The sequence below is a fragment of the Argentina anserina genome, chromosome 5 (assembly GCF_933775445.1).
Source record: "Argentina anserina chromosome 5, drPotAnse1.1, whole genome shotgun sequence".
Lineage (NCBI taxonomy): Eukaryota > Viridiplantae > Streptophyta > Magnoliopsida > Rosales > Rosaceae > Argentina > Argentina anserina.
This window is the reverse complement of record NC_065876.1, coordinates 16,107,122-16,132,687: the sequence shown is the minus strand read 5'-3', so window position 1 is coordinate 16,132,687 and position 25,566 is coordinate 16,107,122. Positions and strand designations below refer to the sequence as shown.

At 37.5% G+C, this 25,566-nt stretch overlaps 3 protein-coding genes across 5 annotated transcripts; 1 reads left to right on the top strand and 2 right to left on the bottom strand.

Moving 5' to 3' along the window:
- Window positions 1–3,695: 3,695 nt before the first annotated feature.
- Window positions 3,696–6,745, bottom strand: LOC126794020 (uncharacterized). The gene is made up of 3 exons (XM_050520662.1): window positions 6,569–6,745; window positions 5,113–6,382; window positions 3,696–4,052 (listed from the first exon to the last, which is right to left on the bottom strand). The coding sequence occupies exons 2-3, from the start codon at window positions 6,303–6,305 to the stop codon at window positions 3,938–3,940; spliced, it is 1,308 nt and encodes a 435-aa protein (XP_050376619.1). The 5' UTR covers window positions 6,306–6,382; window positions 6,569–6,745; the 3' UTR covers window positions 3,696–3,937.
- A 3,707-nt stretch (window positions 6,746–10,452) lies between these two features.
- On the bottom strand, window positions 10,453–16,191 carry LOC126794154 (DEAD-box ATP-dependent RNA helicase 42). Of its 3 annotated transcripts, XR_007672124.1 has the most exons (4): window positions 16,014–16,191; window positions 11,229–14,658; window positions 10,825–10,881; window positions 10,453–10,697 (listed from the first exon to the last, which is right to left on the bottom strand). XR_007672124.1 is itself a non-coding variant. In XM_050520814.1 (3 exons), the coding sequence occupies exon 2, from the start codon at window positions 14,647–14,649 to the stop codon at window positions 11,254–11,256; it is 3,396 nt and encodes a 1,131-aa protein (XP_050376771.1). In that variant the 5' UTR covers window positions 14,650–14,658; window positions 16,014–16,190; the 3' UTR covers window positions 10,453–10,697; window positions 11,229–11,253. The 3 variants fall into 3 exon arrangements, 1 of the variants encoding a protein (XP_050376771.1); XR_007672123.1 differs by having other exon boundaries at window positions 10,825–14,658; XM_050520814.1 differs by lacking the exon at window positions 10,825–10,881 and having other exon boundaries at window positions 16,014–16,190.
- Window positions 16,192–17,119: 928 nt separating this feature from the next.
- Window positions 17,120–25,339, top strand: LOC126793194 (AT-rich interactive domain-containing protein 5). Its single transcript, XM_050519647.1, has 14 exons — window positions 17,120–17,341; window positions 17,417–17,721; window positions 17,810–17,940; window positions 18,038–18,077; window positions 20,619–20,671; window positions 20,852–20,897; window positions 21,740–21,832; window positions 22,011–22,133; window positions 22,246–22,297; window positions 22,377–22,449; window positions 22,947–23,013; window positions 23,126–23,176; window positions 24,188–24,280; window positions 24,940–25,339. Exons 2-14 carry the CDS (start codon window positions 17,440–17,442, stop codon window positions 25,042–25,044), a joined length of 1,209 nt encoding a protein of 402 aa, XP_050375604.1. The 5' UTR covers window positions 17,120–17,341; window positions 17,417–17,439; the 3' UTR covers window positions 25,045–25,339.
- Window positions 25,340–25,566: the final 227 nt, after the last annotated feature.

Genomic DNA, 25,566 nt, shown 5'->3' with positions numbered 1-25,566 from the left:
TGTATAGCAAGATAGGAAAAATTTAATGTTAACTTAAACCTAAAATGGTAAATATCAGATTTCAAATGACATTCATGGATACATATATAGAGAGCATTTTGGCCGTTGGAAAACAGGCCAATGCGAAATGATAATATCAAACACCAAAATTTCCAGAATATGTAGAAGATAGCCAAACATAGAAAAAAGTGTATCCATTTCCTGATCTGATTAGACCCTTCTAGATGGAAAAAAAATTCTTTGAAAAGAAGTTTTGTCCCATCTGCTAGAGCAGTATTTTCTTAAAAATCTATTCCAAAGAATAAAAAAAATAAAATAGCATGGTCTGAATCTTCTGGCATACTTTTGTAATCTTACGATCTCAAACTCAAATTTCAACAAAAAAAAAAACAATTCCCACTTCCTTAATTTCAAGCAGAAGATGTAATAGAAAATAAAGGCTTCTCAAGCAGAAGGTGCAAGAAAAACTACAGTGGGGGTGGACAATCCTTTACTCCTCCAGAAAACTACCAAAAACAAAGACATCATGGAAGAATAAAAGCAGAAGGAGCATTGTACCAACTATAGAAGCAGACACCGTAGCATGACATACTTCTAAACATAACTAGATACTATAGAAAACCACGAACATATTCCACAATAATCAAATCAAAACCATCCAGTTTTTAAGATCTAAACACTATGAGCAGAAAGTCAACCATATTCTAGTAGGAAGCAAAATCTTTGCCACCAAATGCAAAATGAAGATGGGTTCTTGAAGGATTTATTTATTGTTGTATGTTCTCTCATAAGAGAATCCCAACTAAAAATTTGAATTAATCACGCAGCTATGTCCTAGTAGAATCTCAAATTATAAAAATCTGGTTCAATACTCTAGTAGTGCTGAAATAAAAGAAAGACAGATGAACTAGAATGCATATTTTCACTATTATTCATCAATATTAGACTAGCTAATAGCACTAGGTATCCATTGGCACCAGTCACAATTAGAATCCAATACTAGAAGACTTTGACCGAGATTTATTCTTACTAGACAAATTCATACAAAGAACGCAGGAAAATTGATGCATCTATGCATGTTATATATTCGATCTGTAAAAAAGAAAAGCTAAAATGTATGAATGAGGGTGTCTTGTTGCAGATTCATGCCCAACTAATCCAATTATAGAAACACACACCTTCATATCTTCTTTAATCCTGAATTTCCATGAAAAAAAGCAACAACCTTTTTCTATTTGCATACAAGCAAGAACAAACACAACATGCATACCAGTTTATTAGAATAGAGACTCACTGAAACAACAATAAAGACTTCCTTGAATTAAGTTTCTGAATGAAATCAGGTAGAGGTGAATGGGTTTCCAAAACACATAAAAAACAAAAATGTAACTGTAAGATCTCAGTTTCATTATGTTCAGCAATAATAACACCTTGTCAATTTCATTAGCTTCTTCAGCTCCAAACCCAAGTTTACCTTCTATTTCACAGACTCAGAAGAACTAGACGACCCCAGTAGCCCCATCAAGACCACAACAGTCCAGATCAACGTACAGCCCCAACTTCACCAACATGGTCGTCAAGCAGCCTCTCCCTGTTCCTTACAGCATCCACGCCTCCTACAAGTTCATCAGAATGCAACAATGTCCAATGCGTCAACAACACTATTGAACACTGAAAACTCATGCCAATTGAGAACACCCTTCCAGATTACCAACTGTTGAAAACATACCTGGACAACCAATTGGCAATGAAAGCTTCGTCCACCAATTAAAACCAGCAAACCCAATGAAAAGGGACCGGTTTATGGCTCGCCAGAAAGGGGGTGTATCTCAAGTTCGGAATGCGGAGATTTTGGGGTTTCGGAGAGTATATAGTAATACAGATGAGGAAGTGAAAAAACCGATATTTAAATTGCCTCCTTGGTATGTCACCATTTCTTTTACCAGAGTCTCTGGAGTGCAGTTGGTCCTGATGTGTATTTTCTCTGTGTGGGAGCTCTTCAGTCTGGTGCAGTGCTTCGAGAGATAAATTATACACATGTCACTAAGGTTGAAAATCCCGAGGATATGAAATGGTTGAGACCGTTTGCTTTGTTATCACAGCAGGCTGGTGTGCTGCAGCCATAGTTCTCATTTGCCTATGCTGATCTTAATATAATTCTCAAGTTCTTGATAATGGGTGGTCAGTCACGTAACGGGCTTACAGAAATGAATTTAGTTAATTTGGTTTGCCCCTTGCATATCATATGTCGCATCTGTCCTCCTGAACTCTAATGTTTATATTCAACCTTTGACCTACGATGTTAATTTATACTGAAATTCATTATTCTGAATCATTAATGAAGTTTATTTACACTAGTACTGTTTTGGTAGTCAATTAATTATATCAATGGGTACACAGATGTTTCAAGTTGTGAGCTCTTATGAATTTGTTATTATTTGCAACATTAATATGATGTGATTCGTATCTATGCTAAAGTTTTGGCCAACCAAGTAAAAGAGGTGTCATCAGTGTTGTTTCCACATCCAATGCAGCTTTTGTCCTGGATGTACTGATATCGGACAACACCTTGGTAGCACATGTAATAGCTCGTCAGATGCATTTATCGAAGAAATGGAGTATCAGTCCTTATTTGTTGAAACTTGATAACATCAAAACTAGTGATAGGGGTTTTTGCAGAATAATTATCCTGAAGGTTTGTTTTTGTGTACAATGGGTGAAGTTGGTGATTTGCCTTACTTCTGTTCGGTATCATTTCAATTTGAACAGAGAACTGTGTGGTTATTGTGGTGCCTTCTCGGGGTATTAGACAAGGGGATCCTTATTGTGGTTACTGTCCCCATATCTAGTTATCTTATGTGCCGAAGGGTTGTCATCATTGATCTTATTTTGTGCAGCTGGGTTGACGACATGGAGTGCAGTTAGCTTCTACGATACCAAAGCTGCATCATTTGTTTGTTCGCTGATGTTAGTTTGTTATTTGATACAGCTACGGTTGAGGAATGCCAACAGGTCCTTGAGGAATATTTTGTACACTTATGAGATGGCTTTGGACAAGAGGTTAATTTGATTAAAAGCAGTATGGCTTTCTCAAAGAGTGGTGCAGGTGAAACTGGCAGCAGTGTTAGGACTGGAGATACTGTAGGAATTTGGGTCTTCCAACTCATGTGGGGAAATTAAAAGCAGAGGCATTCGAATACTTAGAGCAGAAGGTATCGAATGATGAGTTATTACGTATCTGATGAACTGCTATCTTCTTTCCAAAGCTTGTGTGATCACACTGGCGCGTTTAAATCTTTGCAGCATGCAATACGAGAGTGATTGCATTTTAAGTTGAACTCCCGGTTCGAAAGATGGCGCTGCCATCGCGCTACATCTTTGCAGCATGCAGTTGAGGGCGATTTGAGAGTGATTGTTTGCAGGTGGTGCAAGCTATAAGTGACCGAAAAGAAGATGGCTGAAGGGTAATAATATTGATGAAGCTGCATTGTTGCTTTATGCAAACCGTCGAGCAAATACTGTAGATCATAATGCTCCGAACTTATACGCACACTAGTAGCTATTATGGGGGTTATTGGAGAACTTCGATGTAGGATTCAAATTCTTCAATGACCAAAGTGTTCATCATTCTATAATGTTGCTTTCCTACCTGCCTATGGAAAGGCTTTACCAACAGAGAGAAGCATACACTAAAGAAAATTAATTAGGACAACAGAGGTCAAATTTTCAGGAATCATTCAACACTTGTAAATCTAATCTCGAGTTTACATCAATCCTATTATGGACCAGGATTAATACACCCCTGCACTCAGACTAGCAAGTTCTATAATATGGAGATTCATGCACTATGACCGCCTGGAGCATGTATATCATCCAAAAGAAACTTTAAACAGAAACCTGTCTATTAGCACCTAGACGAGACAGAGGGTCGTCAACCTCAATAATACTTCTTATCCTTCAATTTCTTGCTTCCTCTGGGTTTTTCTATAGGCGCATTCATTCCAGCCATTTTTGCATTGTACTTGGCCCGAAGAGGATCATTGTAGGTCCACCTGAAATGCAAATAGCAGTAAAGTCAACCTCAGACCCAAAGTGAAACTTTGTTCTAGCCACAGTAAATTCAACTTAAGGTCTATGCATAGCATTTCAAGACATCACAGAGCATACCTAAAGACTGCAAATAACAATTAATTCTAAACTACTGACTCACATAATGCTCTCTCATCGAAATAACAATATTGCACAGTATCAAAATAAATGAAACAAACAATACGCCCAGAAACAATTGTTATAACTTATAAGTAGATAAATAAAACAAAAATGATATATGTTCGAGAAATTTTAAAAAAAAGTATGACAAGCAGTAGGGATCTCTACAATGTGACATTCATCTATACAGAACAGCCAACCTACAATCAGAATCTTCTTGGTTAACTTCTAAAATGTGGCACTAGATTCCAAGTTTGAAGTCAGAGTAAAGGTATCTTAAAAATCGCTTCAAGATTGACATCCGATATTCCTGGCATCAACTAGAATATTTCTTAGTATTCATAGTTTTTTTCACACAGATCAACTGTTATGCTTTAATATTCTATAGTTAAGAAGGTTTCCCACTATTCTAATTACCATAAAAAGTTGAAATTTGATTCACATATATGATGCCATAATCATTAATTTTCTCTCGCCAATTGGTATTGATGGGGTGACACAGGCCTAAAAAGGACAAAACGAAAAGTCGAAAAAGCACAGAAAGAAAACAATCTATTCGGCCTATTTGAAGGCTCAGCAGCAGTTCTTCTAGCTGAATACGAAGAATTTTTCATCCTACTTCTTTCAAACAACAAATCCTTTTAATCTCTACAGTATATGTCTACTCAATCAATATGCTATTTCTTTCAACCAATAAATCCTTCAGAACTCCAAATTAAGCAGCTACTCTTTAATTTAACAATCAACACATAGGACTCAACAATGTCATGCTACGGTAGAGCCCCACGGATGCCACCATATCTTAGTGTTTCCCATAGATTCTTATGTGAATGGTGAATACAGTAAACACAAATAGTTAAGTGAAAAACTAAATGAGTAATTCAATTAGAAAAGTAAACTTACGGATTGTTCCAGTCAGTTGTATCCTCGTTGACAAGATGGGTCCATTTTGTCCTTCCACTACGACCAAAGTGCTTGACTTGCATGACCTTCGGCAATATAGTTTTGTCCATTTTATCTTCTCCAGTTGGAGCAGAGAAATCACGAGTGAAAATCCCATCCGTTCCAACAGTGGCAGCATGGTCATCTCCATCAGACTGGAAGAAAGCACCCTTGTGATAGTATTTCTGCATGAACCTCCATTTCTGCTTTGGTTTCGGAGCAGGTTTAGGATTCTTTCTCTCCCATTCCCTCCTCTCTTCCTCGGTCATATTTCTTACTCTCTCTATCTCTTCCCTTTCCTTCAACATTGCATCCCTCTCCTCCCTATCCCTCTTGATCCTGGCAATCTCTCTTGCCTTCCAAGCTTCATACTCCTCTGCCTCATTAAGTTCATCATCAGTATCAATATCAGCAATGTTAGCATCCTGTTCCATACCCTTCTGAATCTCTTCATCTTTACGGATTTCCTCAACCACAATCTGCTTTGTCTCTCTCTTCCTCTCCTCCAGTTTTTTCTTCCTTGCTTCCTCTAGGGCCAATTCTTCTGCCTCAATCCGCTCACGTTCAGCAATGGTATCTCTCTCAGCCTTGGGAACAAAAACCGGCTTCAGCATCATCATACCACCATGCTCATCTTCCGAGTCAGTTGAATACTCTGATTCCTCTTCTTCCTCCTCCTCTTCCTTCTCTTCTTCCTCATCTTCTGAGGGCAGGAGTGGAGCTTCTTCTTGCTCCCTCTGACGCAACCTCTCCTTAATCCTTCTCCTCCTTTCCTCTAAAGCATCAGGATCATCCTCTTCAGCATCAATCCTTTCCTGCACCCTGGCTTCCTCCTCAATCGTCGAAACAATCTCCGCTTGCCGGATACGCCTATGATCAGCCCTAACATCCTCCCTATTATCTATCCTACTCTCAGCCAAACGACGCAGCCTAGGATCATCTTTCCTTCCAGCATCCGAATAATCCTGAGAAGGGAAGGCTTTCTCCAGCGAGGCCGCCGCGGACATCCTAATGTCGCCATCCTCATCCGCATCGTCTCCCCACTCGGGAGCTTTTCCAGGCCAATACCTCTTAACCTTCGTCTGTCCGATTTTACCTCTCAGCTTATCCCTGATGGCAATCACAGTATCACTAACACCTGCCGTCACCGACATTGCGATTCCGAAAACTATAAAATCTCAATTCTCTTCCTGGTTTCTAATCCTATCAAGTACGTTGAACCAAAACCTCACTGCAACAAACAACAAAACGAGTCTTAATTTAACTAATAGCAAGTGATTTGAAACCCTAACCCTAAAAGTAAAAGAACGCCAGAAACTGAGCGCTACGAATTAATCAGATCGAAATGGAATTAAGCGAAGGGAAACTTAACAATTACGTATGAATATATTATCTGAAAAGTGACATTAAAATTTACCGGGTGGCTCATTAGAGTTGTGCGGAGATTTGAAGCGGTGGAATGGAGAAGCCTGGTCTCGGTAGTACTGCAAATCGGAATCAATGAGGGGTGGTCGTTTCGTGGATTGGAGAACTAAGATTGGGGGTGGCTCAAGGCTGCAGCTTGAAGACGAAGAAGGATTTGTGACACTGTTCTCTCTCGACGATGGACATTCCTTCGTTTGCTTTTCATAGGGGCCTAGGCACGGGCCGGGTTCAAGTGTCCATCCGCGAACCGGAAAGCACCCCAACCAATTGTTTTTTTGTTTTTTTTTTTTCAAGGACCCCAACACATTTAAATGGAACACTGATCGGTCAGTGTAATAATAACATACTGAAGTTAGCATCAAATGTAAAATTTCATGATCTCCAATTCTCCGTGGAATTTGCGGTCTTTCATCCAAACATTCCATAATAATGTGCATATAATTGGGACTGTCAGATAACAAATACATTTGGTTGATATCACTTTTGGTGTCACTGAGTAAAAATAGATGAGCAAAGATTCATTCTGGTGTTACAATGGGAACTTTTATTTGTCATCACATTGAATGGTGCACAAGAGTACGTTAAGGGACTGACATGGGATATTGTATTTGAAAACAATGTACTAAGTTCTCGAGTCAAAGTTACTCGGCCTATCTACTATGTAGCAGTTAATAGTCTATGTGCATGTTTGGTACCCTGAACTAGTGTGAACCTCCTTATTTACTAGTCTTACTCTCACGTGGGGTGCCTTAAGTTGCACTAACTTTGTCTCATGTTTGGTGTTGCCAAGGAATAGGGAGGATTACTTAAAAAAATAGTGATGTCTCATGTTTGGTGTGGCATACGTGCATTGCACTGGACTACCACTTCATGAGTTCCTGGTGTATATAATTTTTGTTTCAAGATTAGTTATCAATATGTTTGAGTGATCTAGGCAATTTTATCTTCTCTACTCTCAATTCATTAAACGCTTCATAATTAAAGTGCTTCATTTCCAATCTCAACATAAAAAAAAATAGAAGAGCTACACTAGAAATATACATAAACATAAAGAAAATAGAAGACGTATAATCTCTTTCAAAAAAGAAAAAGAAAAGAAGAGGTACAACAACAACATTCATTCAATACTACTCACATGTTCATGAGTTCTTACACAAAAAGTCATGACAATCACAACATGACAATATTTTTTCAAGCAAGTGAGAATGGATCAGAGCCAAGCCATTCTTGCTGATATGGAATGTGCCTTAGTCATGTTGTGAACCAGAGCCAAGCCATATGCCTTATCTAAGAGCTCTTACATTGTTGTTCTTGATATTTTGGTGCTTCAGTAAGAATGCATCTGCTTCAACCACTTATATCTTACTACAACTAATTTTGAGTTCACATGTCACTGACTCTGTGAAAAAAGAAGTTAAAATCACTATGAATCTGGATCAAGATAAGTTTGAGAAGTTCATTTAAACACACAAGAGCCAATGGATAAAGATACAACTTTAAACTACATTGCATTATCGTTCTCAATCTTTCCAGAGACCAAAATTTTAGAATAAATCAGTCCCCCTAAGGCATACAATATCGGATGAGATAAATTTTGAACATATTAGATTAACTCCCTAATTCAAAAACACAACTCAAACTCGATGAGGGGGAAAGAAGTTGAATCATAGTCACCTAAACTCACTCAAAGTAGCTGACAGTCACACCACCAACATTTGCATATATATCTTGGAGGATGATAATTGATAAATCCTTACTTAGATAAAATCTGTATTAGTCAGAAATCAATTACGTACCAGAATTTAGTGCTACAAGAGACAAGCTAGAATGAAAGCAGTCTGACCTGAGTTCCAATAATCATCTTCACTTGAATCATAGAAGCTTTTAACAAACAAAAAAAACAAACAAATGTGAATATGGAACATAAGTATCTGAATAATTAGCAAAAGTCAAGCCCTTCACCGACTTCCCATGTTCTGCTAGCAAAGCTTCTGTTGCAAAACCAACATCGCGTCCAGTAGCAACCTCGATCCTCCCAGATTCTAAAATTCCAAAATTAAACTACAAAAATTATTTTCTAAGCCTAAAAATCGCACGTCAATTTGTAAGTCCTGCGATGGCTGGTAGAGAACCAAAATGCACCATCGATAAACAGTTCAACATCAACCTAATTAAAGGGAAAAGCACAAAAATAAACTTTGCAATCGTATCCAAACGGTCTGGAACCGTGGATATGATAAGTAGTTTGGACATGCACACCAGTAGTCATTTATAATAAGATCGATTCAGGCCAAGATATCCAAATTTGAAATGCAGCAAAACAAAATCCTTGAACATCAACAATTGTCCTTTAGATTTTTCTAAATGATCTTTTTATAATTCATATTCATATCACATTCTGTATTTGAAAAAAACCAAAGCAAGTGCCCAAAAATATATATACATGTAGCTAGTTCACAAATTTAAATTCAAGTTGTGCAGTATTGATGGTTAGATACTAGAGTAAAAACTCAGAATAGTACCTGAACTATTGTGAAATGTATTTTTTAGTACCTACGAATTTTTGTTACCTGAAATGGTGCCTTAACTATTGCACTTTACCCAATATGGTACATCAATTAGTTTCTCCGTTAAATTGATGACGTGACATATATTTTGAATTTTTTTTACCAAATACAGTAAAATCTCGTTAAATTAATACCCGATTAATTAATAACCTCGCTAAAATAATAATTTTTGTCGGTCACAACTCAAGGTCAACGTGGGAAATTAATAATTCGCTAAATTTATAAGATAATAGAAATTTAAGAATTTTATATAGACCCCATTGAATATATAAATTATTAGTGTCATAAGTTATATAATAAATTTTAAATTTATGAGGATTTCATTAAGGAGTTTAATTAATATAATCATTATTAAACAATATAATATTTTGAACAATGTAATACATAAAAAACAGTATATTTAATAAGGTATACATAATAAATTAAACAATTTAAGTAAAAACTTTTTTTTCTTCGAAAAAGTGAAACAAAATATATATTATATCTTGATAAATTAATAAGTTATAAATTAATCAATAAATTAATAAATCAATATATTAATATCTCTAATAAATTTTATCAGTCCCAAAGCTATTAATTTATAGAGGTTTTACTGTAAGTAATGAGAAAAAATTAAAATTAATTTTGTTATTATTGCTAAACAAATATATACTAAAACTTGTGTTATGTTTTGTGATACAAGAGTTGATTTTTATCTTAAAATTACAAATTTCATAAAACAATATTGTAAATAAATTAGAAAATAATATAGGTATGATTTATCAAGTCCAACAAATTTTCAATCAATTTGGTGAATTTGTGAGAATTTTGGAGGAAAAATAAAAAAATTAGGGAGATAGGAAATTTTAAAAAATTGTGTAAAGACCATTTTATCCTTATAAATACATGTCACGTCATTAATTTAACAGAGAAACTAACAAATGTACCATATTGGGTAACGGTACAATAATTCAGGTACTATTTCGGATAACAAAAATTTGTAGGTACCAAAAAGACCTTTTACAATACTTTAGATATCATTTTGGTTTTTTCTCTAGATACTATTGGTTTCCCACCCTTTTGCAAATGAAAAATGCCAATTCTGTCATTCACACAATTCATTCCTCTCTCAAAGTAGTCATGACGGTTTCTTGCCTATAAACCTTCATAAGCCTCGCTACTAAAAATTTGTCCCTTAAAACATCTCCATTGCTCAGTTACAGACACAATGCATCCATTCTAATGTCCAAAAACAAGGGAGATAGATAAGACAGAAAGCCTCCATTCTAAGATCCACTAAGATCCAAAAACAAGGGAGGCAGATGAGAACTGATAATAAGAAGATAAATTTACTAGAAAGTAAAATAGTTTACAGCAAATAAAAAAGATACAAGCATAGAAATGATAGAATAGCCGTGAATACAGGTAGAAGCATCCATCAACTTTAGATCTGAGACAGTGACGTGGCATGCCAACAAAGCAGAAAGTGGATGGACTAGTGATCTCTGCAATGTTGCAAGGAAGCATCTGTATATATAGTAGCTGCTGCCTCCAGGATGGAATTTCCCACACAGCCTAGATACAAAAACAAAAACATCGAATAAAGATTAGTCAAATGCATGATGAAGTAATCATAGATAGCAACTCATGGAACACATTCGTTTAAACTGAACAATATTGGCATCAGGAGAAGGTGCCGCACCACGTTCAGATCTCTTGGCCAGCTTTGTAATTGGAAGACCATAAGCATACAACATCCCTCGCGCCAGGGGAAATGATAAGCAAAGGAAGGAAAAGAAAAGACGATCAAAAGGTGCCGAAAATTGTGCAAATTAAAACAAATTCATAAAGAACTCACAACTTGAAACATCTGATTACCCACTGACAAATTCAAATGACTCCCAGAGCAACAAGTGGAAATTAAGTAAATTCATGATCGAGTAAAATGAGTTTCTTATTAGTGTTCAGAACAGATGTGACATGTGATATGGAAAGTGAAAAGCAAATTAACTAGAATCATTCCTATAAGCTCGTTATGTGACTGAAGATCCATTAACAAGTACTTTAAAATCATCAAAATATCAGCATAGGCAAATAAAATCATACCTACAGTTGGATTAATTACTGACGCTCATATAACTTGATATCTGCCTTGCTGATTTCCTCCAGGAAGTGATAGTGCCTGATTTGAGATCTCTTCCAAAACACCTTTTAAGTCTGCTTTAGCTCTCTTGACAGACTGTTCAGTAGGCCCCTCAATAAACAAGTAGAGCTTGCGATCTCCTGGTCCTGGAACCTTCCCAGGTGGAAAATACTGACCCCTAGTAGTAATGGCAGCTCCAGTCCACTCTGATATTGGGCCCAATGTTTCCTTGTGGGTGACTTTCCATCTAGCATTCTGGGGAAAATCATTTATCTCCAACTCTGCTTCGTAGTGTTCAGGCATTGCATCAGCATGAATCTTTGCCAGGTTATGCTGTAAGTTCATGGCAGCTGCAAGTGCTGCAGCCCGAGCTGCCCCATCATTGCCAACAAGTGGCAGACCAGTCCCAGGCACAACTGCTGCTGTTCCTGGTAACGTGACACCTAAACCAAGGACACCTGGAAGAGAAACAGGAAGTCCACCATTGGGAAGCAGTTGGGCAGCAGAGGCAGGTGTCTGCATTGCTGTAGTAGTACCTTTGGAGGCAGCAGCAATAGCAGCTATCTGAGCAAGAGCAGCCTGCTGTGAGATATCACCCCCTGCCTTTCGAATACCTTCATCTTCATCTTCTGAATCAGACTTGTCTTCCTCAAAACCATACTCTTTGGCCTGTGCCTTCTTTGCCGCCCTCCTCACTTCATCTTCTTCTACATTAAATTTAAAACCACTTCCTCCATAACCAGTCCCATGGGCCTGTGCAAGTCCCTGCTTTACTTTTGCCATGAAATTATCTGCAAGAGATTTCAAGTCATCCGGGACAACTTGTTCAGAAAGTTCCAATGCTTTGACAAGATCTGGAGAATATCTAGCATCTTCCTCGGAGATAAAAGTTATAGCACATCCTTTCCGGCCAGCTCGACCCGTACGTCCAACACGATGAACATAATCTTCATAGTGATTGGGAGCATCAAAATTGATCACCAGTTCAAGCTCCTTGACATCTAGCCCTCTGGCAGCAATACTGGTTGCAATCAACAAATTACAAACATTGCTCTTAAAATCAGCTATGGTGGACTCTCGATCTGTTTGATCTTTGGCCCCATGAAGTGATAGACAAGGATATCCGTGCTTAAGTAGATCTCTAAATAAAGAATCACATTTGTCCTGTGTTTGTACAAATATCAAAATTTTTCCTTTTTCATACCATTCTCCAAGTAACTCTAATAATCTCAAGAACCTTTCATTTTCCTGCCTCACTTCGACCAATTGCATGATGTCCTTATTGACAACACTCCTTCCACCAACTTGTATTTCCACAGGTTTGTCCAAGACTTTACGAGCCAAAACTTCAACCTGGCGAGGGAAAGTCGCAGAAAATAACACAGTTTGGCGATCTGGACGGATATTTTGAACAATACGAGTGATTTGAGGTTCAAAACCCATATCAAACATTCGATCAGCTTCATCCATGACCAAATAAGTTACTCTACGCAGATTTGTTATTTTTCCTCCACTTGTGCAAAGTATGTCAATCATCCTACCAGGGGTACAGACAACAATTTCAGTACCCCGCTTCAGTTCACTTATTTGTTGAGCAACACCTGAACCTCCAAATACAGGCACACACCTTAGACCCAGAACCTTGGCGAACTTTCGGATATCACTGTGAATCTGCTGAACAAGCTCCCTGGTTGGTGCCATGATAAGCCCAATAGGTCCATCCCCAGCTACCACAGGTGGCTGGTCCTTGATATGCCTCAGCATTGGCAGTACAAATGCAAGGGTTTTGCCCGATCCAGTTTTTCCAATTCCAATGCAGTCTCGACCACTCATAACTATAGGGAGTGCCTGAGCTTGAATCGGCATTGGCTTTTCATAGTTTAGCTTCTTTATTGTTTCCAAGATTTTGTTTGTAAGCCCAGTTTGGTGCCAGCTCTTAATGGGTTTTGGCACATCCTTACCATGTATCTTCAGTTCCAGTTCTTTCCGGTATGCACCCACCTCTTCCGGTGTCATCCTTGATATCTCCTTCACCTCAATATAAAATTTTTTACGAAATGGTATATAATCTATCTTTGAGTGGTCAACTAAGGAAAGTTTCTCAGCTTTTGTTTTCTTCACCCTTTTTATGAACTCATCATCATCTTCATTTTCTAAAGGATCGTCATCATTCTCAAGGTCCCCATGATCCGAGTTAGAATCTTCCCCAGGCATTATCCTGCCAAGAGATTTTTTTGAACTTGCCCTCAGCTTTTCACCATTAGTTGAATCAACCGTTTTCTCCTTGTTCTCGTCATCAACACTTGAAGGTTCCACAGTAGTGTTCAGCTTCTCAACTTCAGGCATCACCACAGAAAGCATAAAAGCATCTAATGGATCGACTTCCTCATCCTCTGCAGCAGCTGTTGTATTATCAGTATCTGGCACGATGGCATCTATAATTTCACCGTCAGTAACATTCTCCCCATTGACCTCCCTATCAACATCCATACCTTCCCCATCAACATCCATACCTGTCTCTGATTTCCCTGCTTCTTCGTCATCAGATTCTCCATCAAGAGTCCAGGTCTTTCCAGACTTTTTTTCATCAACAGTTTCTTCCCCACGCTTCTCTCTCTCATCTTCTTCCTTCTTTCTCTTTAACTCTTGCCATTCCTGAACTCTCCTCCTCCGCTTTTCCATTTCCTCGTCCAATTTCCGTTGTTCGTCCTCTAGCTCCTCCTCACGGGTTGCCTTCTCCTTTTTATCCGAATCAGCTCCATCACTCCTCTTTTTTGGGCTCTCAGTTCCATCATCCCTGTGTCTGTTTGACCTACTAACACTCCGTTCCCGATCTCTCTCCTTGTACTCACTGTCACTCTTCTTATGCCGCTTCCTACTACGCTCCCTAACATCATCCTCAGAATCATCAGAATTAACATCCCTATGCCTCTCCCTCTCTCTCTCCCTTATCCTCCTCTCTCGATTTTTTTCCTTTTCCCTCTCCCTCTTGTCCCTCACCCTCTCTTCTGCCTCCCTTTCACGTTCCTTTCTCTCCCTCTCTTTTTCTTTTTCCCTTTCCTTCCGCTCCCTCTTCTCCTTTTCTTTGACTTTCTCCCTCTCCCTCTCCTTGTCCCTCTCTTTACCTTTATCCCTTTTCCTATCTTTGCTTCTCTCTCGTTCATCATCTCTGCTTCGTATTCTATCCACGTCCTTATCTCGATGCTTCTCTCTCACGTATCTCTCCTCAGAATCAGAACTCTTTTCTCGCTCATATCGTCTGCTATCACGGTCTCTTTTATCTACTCTATCTTTGTCCTTGTGTTTATCTCCTTTCTTCTCCTTCTCTCGATCCCGATCTCGGTGACTCCTCTTAGTTTCCCCTTCTTTCCTGCTCTCTTCCATTTATTTGTCCTGTGTCATTCACAAACCAACAGAAAATTAGTCACCACTGATCCCAAAATAATAATGGAAACAAACACAAGCAACAGAAAAATCAACATCACTTTGTATGTGGAATCACATGAAAAACATAGATTCCTTTCAAAAGCCCATACAAGTGGATTCACCTAAATTATAAATTAACCCAAGTACAGAAAGATCTCCACTTTATTAATACTCAGACCTCATTAAAATCAGACATGAAATGACATGTGATTTTGTGTAAAGTCAATATTTAACCAAATTACAAAATATGATAATATTTTGCGGTTTTGCCCAGGCAACTGTGTCTTTGAGGATTGCAAACCAATGCCATTAAACAAAGCAAAAACAATGCAACGCCAGTGGGCAGTACTATTTACTGAAAATAAAAAGGTGAAGCATCTGTATATAACTATATATATATTATTGATCAAATGGCAAGCCCGGCAGTACCCGAAAGTGAAAACACTACAACAATTAAGCTGAGATCGCAACCCTTAAAATTTGTAAACCATGGTTCATCCCCATCGGTATCCAGTGAACTCTCACAACCCAATTTAAAGGAGCAGACCTACTTTATTCCCGATTTTATGAACCCCTAAGCTCACCTACATACACGTATATAAACACCGGGAATACAGAACATTAAACTGCAGGCATTGAATGAATGGAAACACCATGAAGTAAACACAATACTAACACCCACAATTACACTCCAGTTGCCTGCTTTAACTCATTCCTTTATTTTCTCACTTCAGATTTTTATGGAACATGTGTTACTCAGCCCTTGCAACACATAAAGGTGCCTAATACCTAAAACAGAAAAGAACCGAATACATATTAATCTCCGCCAAGAGATGCCTCACTGGAGTCCTGATGTAGCCTGATCCAATACAAGGCAATTACAAAGAACCAAAAAGTGCTAAAGCATCGGCGACCGAGTTACACTCTCAATCAAAAGATGGCCAAAATAGTGCTATATTGTTTATAAGTCACGAACAACATTCCTACTTGCAACACCACCTGAACTTGAATCAAATTATGTGCCAGTAACACCAATTATCATGTCAATTTTTACAACCCTAGATTTACTAATCATCAACTATTCTTCATCAATCAGATTTCCTAAAGACATAATATTCATGATTTCTATCACAATTTAACAAAATCGTAAACCTAATCACGAAACCTAGACTGCTAGAGACCGGGCATCATCGCCGAAAGCAAAAAAAAAAATCACTGACTCCAAAAACCATAACAAAGATAAGATATCAAAAATCCAAATCTCAGGAATGAAGCGCAAAACAAAGAGAAAAAGATTGGAAAAGGCTTAAAAGGAAGTTTACAGGAAACCCTGGGATAGTGTAGGGCTTTTAGGGTTCTTCGAATCGCTCTTCGGAATTGCTGTGCTGCTTCGTCGAGGATAGATCAGAAGAAAGCAACTCTTCGACGAATTGGGGTTTCGTTTCACGCCGGTGAGGTGAGGACGATATTTAAGATTTTATCGTCTGTTCTCAATTAATAAGAGAATTTATACGCTCTCTCTTTTTTTTCTTCACCTAGTTTTTCCGTTTTTCAACGAGGGCTTCTTTTAATGTAAATGGAATAACTCAATTATTACTTATTACTAGCACAAAACACAAAATTGTGAGAAAATTATTTAGATGACCACTAGTTTTTTCTTTTTATTGTATTATATTTATCAGTACTATTATTTTATTTTTTTAGTTCTAGTTCTAAGACATTTTTATGTGGGCTCCGAAAGTAAACTTAGCGGAGGAAAACCTCTCAATATTCCACGGTGATACACCGTTGCATAATGAAACGGAGGAACCAGTCCATAAACTAGACATCAGAATATCCCCAACCAAAGGTAATTCTTCTAGATTATTTATTTATTTTAGCAAAGAAGATTTGTTTCGAAAGATGAATTATGTGGTGCTGATAAGTTTTTTGAGGGATGAGAGTCTTGAAACTGTATAATTACGAAAATGCTTATACGCTCAGAGTTTTTATACTTAATCATGTTGACATCAATCTCAACAGTTGAATTCTAACTATGAATGAAAACCAACGGTGAATATATTGTCAACAAGTCAAAATTAGTATTTTGAGTATGTAAGACATTATCGTGTAACTGTCAAAATACAGTGTGGCTTATTGTTTTTCTTAGTGAATAATAGTGTATCAAACTAGTTTTCGACATGACAACGTCAATATTGATAATTAAATCATATTAATTTATTTAAAAAGTACACAAAATATCAGCACATATATTTCATATCATTCTTTTCCTCTCTTTTTTCTCACACTTTCTCTTGTCACAGCATAGTGACAGAAGTAGACATCTCGTACAATGCCCTCTATCTGCACCTGATAACCTAGTTATTTATTCTCCGTTCTATGAACAAAAAAGTAAATTTCTCTCCTAACAAATCATCTCATCTCACTCATTTTCTCCTTCTCCATCAGACCCGTGCCTCACTCTACCTCTCTCTCCTCCGTCGCAGCAACTCCTGCATCCTCCTCCCGCCGCTCTTCATCACCGCCACCGCCAAATCGTACTGCGAACAAAGCCCAGCCGTCTCTCTCTCTCTCTCTCTCTCTCTCTCTCTCTCTCTTTATCCGCCGCAAACCCCAACAAATCTGGGTTCCATGGTCTCTTCCTATAAATGTGAGCTCAAAACGCTCAAATACTGTATTCCACTCGTATATGTACGTATCCTGACGTATTTCATTTCATTTTCAGAGTGTAGAAGCAGTATAATTCAGATGGAGGGGAAGGAAAAACCTAGCAAAGATCTGCAGAATGGTTCTTGCGCCAAAGAGAAGCCTACTCGGCCACCGAAAACACAAGCCGGTGCCGACAGTAACCCCGCTGAGGATCACATGGCTGTCGATGAGCTCAAGGTCGATGGTGATGCTAAAGATAATGATGCTCAGGTTACTGAGGTGTGCGTGGGAAGAAAGAGCAATGGCGGTAGTGCCAGGGTCGCTAACAAACTCAAAGCTCTTGAGAAACAGGTTTCGAAGAGTTGGTTGTCTGATTCCGAGGTAGTTTTACTTCCAGAGACACTGTGGTGTATGTATGAATGATTGAATGTAATGAATGCTGTTTTTAATGGGCTACATTTGTCAATAGAGTGAAGATTGGGAGGACGGGACACCATTGCAGCAAGCAGCATTCCTCAGGGAGCTCGAGACTTTCCATAAGGAGAGGTCCTTGGAATTTAAGCCCCCGAAGTTTTATGGAGAACCACTGAATTGCCTCAAGTAAGTTTCTGTTGGTAATGATTTTTCACCATTGGAACTATGTGTCTGATATGCGGAGTGGACTAAATTACTGCAATTTTTTTTTTTTGCAACATAGGTTGTGGAGGGCTGTTATTAAACTTGGTGGCTATGATGTGGTAAGTATTCATTTAACTACATTTGCAAAGAATTTAACTTGGTATGTGGTAAAATCATTAGTGAACATGTTGACGGAAATGCAGCTTGCACCGGAGTATCTTATCTAGATTTTTTTTTTAAAAAAAACTTGCTATTGCGGTACAAGTTAACTGAAACTTGCATATCTCTCCCTGGATTAGTTATAGAATTGTTCGCTGAACTATGAATAACTTCTCAAAAATTATGTTAGCCAATTAAAATTGTTGTTTTCTGACACAATGCATTTAGTTAATGGCAATGTTGTATGGTACATTCAAAGAATTCGTTATTTTGGTCCAAAGTTGATCTAATCAGTTAGAGCTATATTGGTGACAGTAGGAATGTAAGGTGATGGATAGTTGTTCTCTCACACGATGCAATTATTTGATGGCACTGTTGTATGGTACATTCAAATGAATTCATTATTTTTGCTCAAATTTGATCAAATGATTTTATTCTTGCAAAATCGTTGCTATTTTTGTTTATTAATCTCCATCATGATCTCAGCTTTTCCATCCACCTCTTCATAGAAATAACTTTTCCTTCCACATTCAAAAGTTAATGCCTATGTCATTTTCTTACTTTTGTTGCATTTTCATAAATTAAAGTTTGTATCTTCTACTTTTCAATACTGGGTTGAGAAAGAAAATAAATAAATGTTTTGTTAACACTCAAAATTTGTACATTTCTCTTCTTTATAAAATACCTTAGCTTTATAGTTAAAGTTTGTTTTTTCGTATAAAATTTTCAATGGAGATCTACACTTCCGCTAAATATATTTTGTTTAGGAACTACAATTCTCAGGGGTTGTTACATTCTTGTGTGTGCTAAACTGCTAAAAGAATTGAAAGTTTGTGACAGTTAAACTTGTCCAATTAAATGCAACAAAATTTCTTTTATACTTTATTTTATAGCTAAGTGTGAGAGTTGTAGGTTATGGGGAAGAAATAATATTCTTTTAGTCTTTTTTTGTTGCTTCCCTTAATTTGTTTGGGAAATTTCATTATTCTAGATTCTACTATGTTGGGATTTCATTTGATTTTGGCTTTCTGTTAGACTGTCCTGATGGTTCTCTAGCCTTCTTGTAACTATTTATAGCATCTTAGGAATGATCCCTACTGTACTCTTCCTTATTCAAAAGAAATGTTGACGCTCCAGCAAGCTTGACAGTGACTCCCTATCTTATTTCATTTAAGTATCCCGTTGTTTTTTATATTATCTCAAGTATCCTCTGTGTCCCTCACTCCCAAGTTGCTTGGTTTTGAAGTTTAATCAGAAGCAAACCCTCTCACTGTGGTGGTAAGCGCCTATAGATCTTAATAGATACTCACGATATAAGCAAAGTAAAGTAAACAGAAACACACCAAAGTTTATAGTGGTTCAGCCGAAGCCTGCCTCCACTGTGACCTCTCTTGAGCGATTTACTAGTACTGAAGAATTTAGGTACAAGTACTTATTGCAGACCTCAAACCCTTCCCTGTCTAGCTCTTATCTCTCTATCACCCTTATCCTGGCTCTAGGTTTTCTGTCTTACACTCTCGACCTAAAAAACCCCCCTGCAGCCCTATTTATTTCAATAGGGACTGCTGATACAATATGGACTAGGATTACTAAACCTAATACAAATCCTAATAAAATATTGGAAGATATTTTTTCCTAAAACATATAGAAAAGCTGTGCTAACTTTTTTCCTTCTAAACCTGGATTTGATTACCGAATCTTAACTCTCCAACATGCATCAACGAGCCAAAACACAACACTCACTTTGTCCAGAAATATTGATTCCAATCTGACATTCGTAAGTCATCAATTGTAGCCTATTCTTGGTTAAATAAAGGTCAATGGTCAGTTGGTCACCCTTTTCCATTAATTGCAAGTTTGCAACAGTTGGAATTCCCTAGTGTTTCTTAATTCCCCTATTTTTTAAGCCAACCGGTCCATCAAGAACAATGTCATGGATCCGAGACTCCATTAAGCATTATAGAAACTTGAGCTTAAATTGAAAAATGTTAGGCTTGTAAGAAACCGAGGAAAGCTCCTAACTCTTTGTTTTACACTAAAAATTCCTATGCACACATGTCCTATTTAATTGGCCTTCTTTACAAAGTTATGCTGAGGCTCAATTACTTCACCAAACCTTCACCCTGATGCTGTGTGATAATGTTTCACAGAATTGCACGCCTCATGGGTCTTACCCTATCCTGAGTACTAAAAGATGCTGAAAAGGGCTTATTTAATATATGCTATAGTTTCGGCAGGAGATGGAATAGAGATCCTATTGAGCGCTTATACTAAGACGAATGCTGTTTAGCTTTAAGAATCCTTCCCTTGATTCCTCATGCGGGCGTAAAAGGCTTGCCCTTTTGCCACGCTTGTTAAAAACATAATATTGACTACCAGGAATCTATGTACATAAATATATATTTTTTGTTTATTTATGTATTTTCAGTCTTTTGATATTGTGATTTTGGAGCAGATTATGTATAACAATTTTTGAATTGGATATCTATGGGTAAATATAGGTGACTACATCAAAGTTATGGCGGCAAGTGGGAGAGTCCTTTAATCCCCCCAAGTAAGGAACAAATTAGGATGGTTTTTTAGCAATCATTCAGAATCTTCTTTCCTCTCATTAAAGTTTTTCAACCTGCATTATTTTCTAGCAATAATCCAAAACAGACAAGAAGTTGCAAACAAGTGAAACAACTAATGCATTGTTCCATTTTACTCACCTGTTTCCCTTTCCTTCCTTCAGGACATGCACTACTGTATCTTGGACGTTCCGCATATTTTATGAGAAGGTGATAATTGCACAAGGATGAGATGAACTTGTTTGTATGCTTTAACTCATGATCATTGTCACCGTACATGTGCTTCTATTTATACAGTATTTGGTAAGAAACAAACTGTTAGAATAAAGTGAGAAACTAACAAAATATGGGACAAGGGTTCCACTTAAATCTCTATTAAACTGAAACTACCTTTTGGAAACAGAAGAAACATCAGACTAATAGGATGGAATTGAGAAGAGCCAACTTTGTGGTCTGGAGAAACCAATGCAAAAGCTGGATTAAATATCAAACTTTGTGCCAAAGTGTTCTACCTCCTCACCGTAGATTCCTCATCCTCCAGTTTGGTTCTTCACTTCTTCTGTCAGCACCCCGCAAAAGTTTGCCCACAACACATCTTTCCAGCTCCAATTCTCTTCTCAAAGTAGACTAGAATAAGGCATTACAAGAAACTGGAACATCCCATTTACTTTGGGATCCATAAACAATTTCTTCAAAAAAGTCATTGCAATGAAGCAGCAGATGATCCTTAACTTTCACCACCCTAAATCCTAAACTTTTACCAGGCTTTTGCTTCTATTTTCCTTCAGCCTCTTGGGAAATGCAAACTCAAAAGTGGTCAATTTGCACAGTAGTTGCTTAAGTTGGATCTTCATGTCAACTATGTTAGAACTTTGAGAAAAACTGGATTCAATATTCATATGATTTAGAATTGTCCCATAGGCATCATCAGCCCTCTAAATGTGAGTTGCAAGCATCTATCTTCTGAGGAAATTTTTTTTTCTGTGTAGTAATATTTACTTTTCTAATTTTCTGATGTGCCTTCTATTCCCTAATGACATAAACTTGTGCAGGCACTTTTGGAATATGAAAAGCATAAGTGGCAAACTGGGGATATTCAGGCAGCCATGGGATCACTCACTCAGAGTACAACTGCTGTGAAGGAGGTTGAATCTCTTTATTTGTAATCTAGTGCTTAGATATGTCAATGATCATTTTACTAATAAGTTTATATCGTTGTTGCTTATTTTACCAACAAAGAGCATTTTCATTGTTGCCTTTATAAATCATCAGAATATGCCCGCACTCCTTCACCCAGCTCTCTGATAATTTATTTATGTTCAGGCAAGTAGTCATCAAGCACCTGGATCAGGTAGGGCACGGAGAGATGCTGCAGCGCGTGCAATGCAGGGTTGGCATGCACAGCGTCTTGTTGGATATGGTGAGATTGCTGAGCCTATTGTCAAGGTCTGTTGAAACTTTTTCGTACTATCCTGCTACATATTTTGAGCTTTGTATGTCTGAAAATTTTGTACATCAGTCAGCCAGTTCAATCTTTTCTTTTCATTTACTTTGATAGGACAAGAACTTAAGTACTACGCCAAAGCGTGAAAAGAATCTTAAAAGCATTGGTACGTTCCCCTGTTATTACAGATTGCTCCAGCTATCTATGTTAAGTGTCAAGATTTACCCTCTATATTCTCTCGGCAGGTTCTTTAAAACACAAAACACCAACTATTCTGGATCATGCTGAGAAAACTGCAATCATCGAGGCAGATAAGCAGTTAAGATTGCTACTTGCGACTCCAATTTCATTACCCCTGATTACTTTGTCATCTATTATGTCAGTTCTTTATTATTATTATTATCTCTTAATCAAACACTTTTACAAGTAATAATGTCAGCAGTGTTGTGTTCTTTTGGAATTCGTGTTATTCTTGAATTTGGAATATATGTCCTTGGAAAAAGTCACGCTCAGTTTTGATGGTAAATCTCCATTTTGCTAAAAACCTCATGTAAAACTTTGTAAGGAATAAGAATTTTGCCCATTGGCATTTACTGATATTTGTCCCTTGTGTCCTCATTGGTCGGCAATAGTAATATACTTCACATTTAGAAGGTTGTAATTTGCAACATTCCTGATTGCGTCAAACATCCTCTAGTAAGAAGGTTCAGGTTTGTTCTAAAAAATAGCAACAAGACTGTATGCACATAGAGAATTCAGTTTCTTTCTCCATCATTTTCTGATCAAGGCAATGGTACATTGTTTGCATCTGACAGGGTAGTCATAAATATTGTCGATCTTGGACCTCCAGCTGATTGGGTGAAGATCACTGTGCGAGAAACTGTAAGTGCATTTTATTTTCCTGTTCTTGCTCTCATTCTTTCTACAATAGATTTCTTGCAATTTCGGAGTGCTTTTTGTTGGTCCTAATTACTTTGACTGCCTGTATGCTCAGAAAGATTGCTTTGAGCTATATGCTTTGGTACCAGGTCTTTTGCGTGAGGAGGTTAGTTCTTGTAAAATTGTTTTTAATTTTACCTTACTACTCACCTCTATGTTGTGCTGATTTTGAAATTTGTAATTTGGAAAGTTGTCCCCTGAAGTTGTTCTGCCAAATTGTCTTTGCACATTCTTAGTGGCTAATTTGCACATCAAAATATACTAATGTACCCATATGGGACTTTTTTTGTTTCTACAGTCCCATCTTTTTGAAAAATGTTGCACGGACACACACAACTCATTTTTTGAGTGCAAGTTGTTTAGCGTACGCTGGTACGCTGGACTTAACTATTTAGCTAACCCAAAGATATATCATCATCTTTATTCTGGCTCCAAATGGAAAAGATCTAATGGAGTAATTTCACACCGATGGAGATGCTAATGGGGAATCATATTTAGCTACTTCTAGTTTATCTAAATGCAATTTGGGGATGGCTCAAAATTGCCTTCAAAAAGTTAATGATGATTCACCTGGTCACCTGACTTTTTTGAAAGTTGGCTCTTTTTTTTTCTTTTCTTTTTTGCAATAGGGGGTAAACTAAATTTTAAAGACGTGTAGGGAAAATTTACATACCTACAGTTCAGGGTTAAAATTCATATTACTCTACAATCTACATAATGAATGGTAAGCAAGACGATCTTGGCAGTAGTTGTGATAATCAAGTTCTATTACTAGACTTCTAACTGAATCGACCTCACAATTGATGTGGCTATGTGAATGAGTTCTATTATACGTTTTCGATCCTTCTTGCTATATTTAAAGAACTGCAGTTATGTAGACCTTGGGTCTGTGTCTGCATGCCTCTAAAGTTTATCTCTGTATATAAAAATGCGTGTGCAACATGTGTTTTGATGTATACCTCTAATATCTGCAAGTATTTATGGAATTCATATGTGCCTTCACGTCTGAGTCTACATATTTTATGAATGGCAATGTGGACAGTTTGTTGTCGCTTGATTTATTGTGGATTCTTAGATCATCTGATTGAATGTTATAACTTGTGATACTCATATTTAGGTGCGAGTACAATCAGATGCTGCTGGACGTCTGGTTATAACTGGTCAACCAGAGCATCTTGATAACCCTTGGGGCATAACTCCATTCAAAAAGGTATCTCTTCAACATTGACTGGTAAACTTATCGGTAATGCTTTACGTTTGTGCATAGCCAGAGGTAGCTTGTGAAGAAGCATGGGTTTGGCATTGAGATGAGAAGCACTCATGCCCCACTGGTAAAAGGAATGGTGTCTTCTGTTGGGGAGTTCAATGTCAACCCCCCAATAGCATAAGTATGATATTGGGTTGTCAATTTGGAGTCCTTAATTTGTTCATTATTCTCCCCCATAAAAAAAAAATCACCTCTTTAAAACTCGATGGAACTTCTATCTTATACCTTCAGCTTTCTTTAATTTTCTCCTAAAATCAGTTATACAGTGCAAGGCACTGTTTCCCCTTTGAACAAGAGTGGGGTGCCTCTGTTTGATGCACCTTCTGAACAAGGGGTCTATAAATGAAAAGCGGACCCGAGATTGGACAAAAAGACGAAGGTGAGGGTGAGTAAGTAGAACTAGTAGACTGGGGAAATTAAGGGGTTCAACCAAGCTACTTTTGATACTTTTTCTTAATCATTTGTGTTCTTTAGACCAATCATTCTGTAGACCACGAGTTTTTAGAATATCAAATTTTATTCTCTTCAGCATATATACATTATAAGCTCGTCAAACTACAAAGAACAAAATCTGATAATTACAGCCGGTTTTATGATTTCAGGTTGTGAGCTTACCTGGAAGGATTGATCCAATACAAACATCAGCTGTAGTTAGTCTACATGGCCGGTTATTTGTGCGCGTTCCTTTTGAACGGGGATCATTTTAAAATGGGATCAGGTTGGAAAATTCCTCTCATGGGTCTATTGTTAGTTTTGAGGGATAGGAATGACAACATTTCCTTTGGGAGAAATTTAGGATGTAACTCATGTAAGTTAAAATCAACCCAGCTAATGTAATAACTTGATCAGAAATCAATTTAAGATAATGTACCAACTTTAATGCAAGTTATGGCTATTCAGTCCATGCTGTGGCTTCTGTGATTAGATTCATTTCTTGCATGATGCGAAAGAATTGAAATGTCTTGTACTGTATTCTTTGCATCAGCAAAAATATGGCAGATTTGAACTGTTGAAATATTCTTTCTTTATCATATCTGACTTCCTTGGCGGTGAGGCTTCATGTGGGGTGATATTCCATCGTTATTTCTGATTCATTTGGCTTTACTAGAGTAACATGACTTGTTAGTTGAGTGCATTGATCCCTATCATTCCATCAACTACTGATAGCGGTGGTGTCTTTTTCGAATTAGAAAGATTAAAACGGAACCTGGTTTTGCACCTGAAACGAT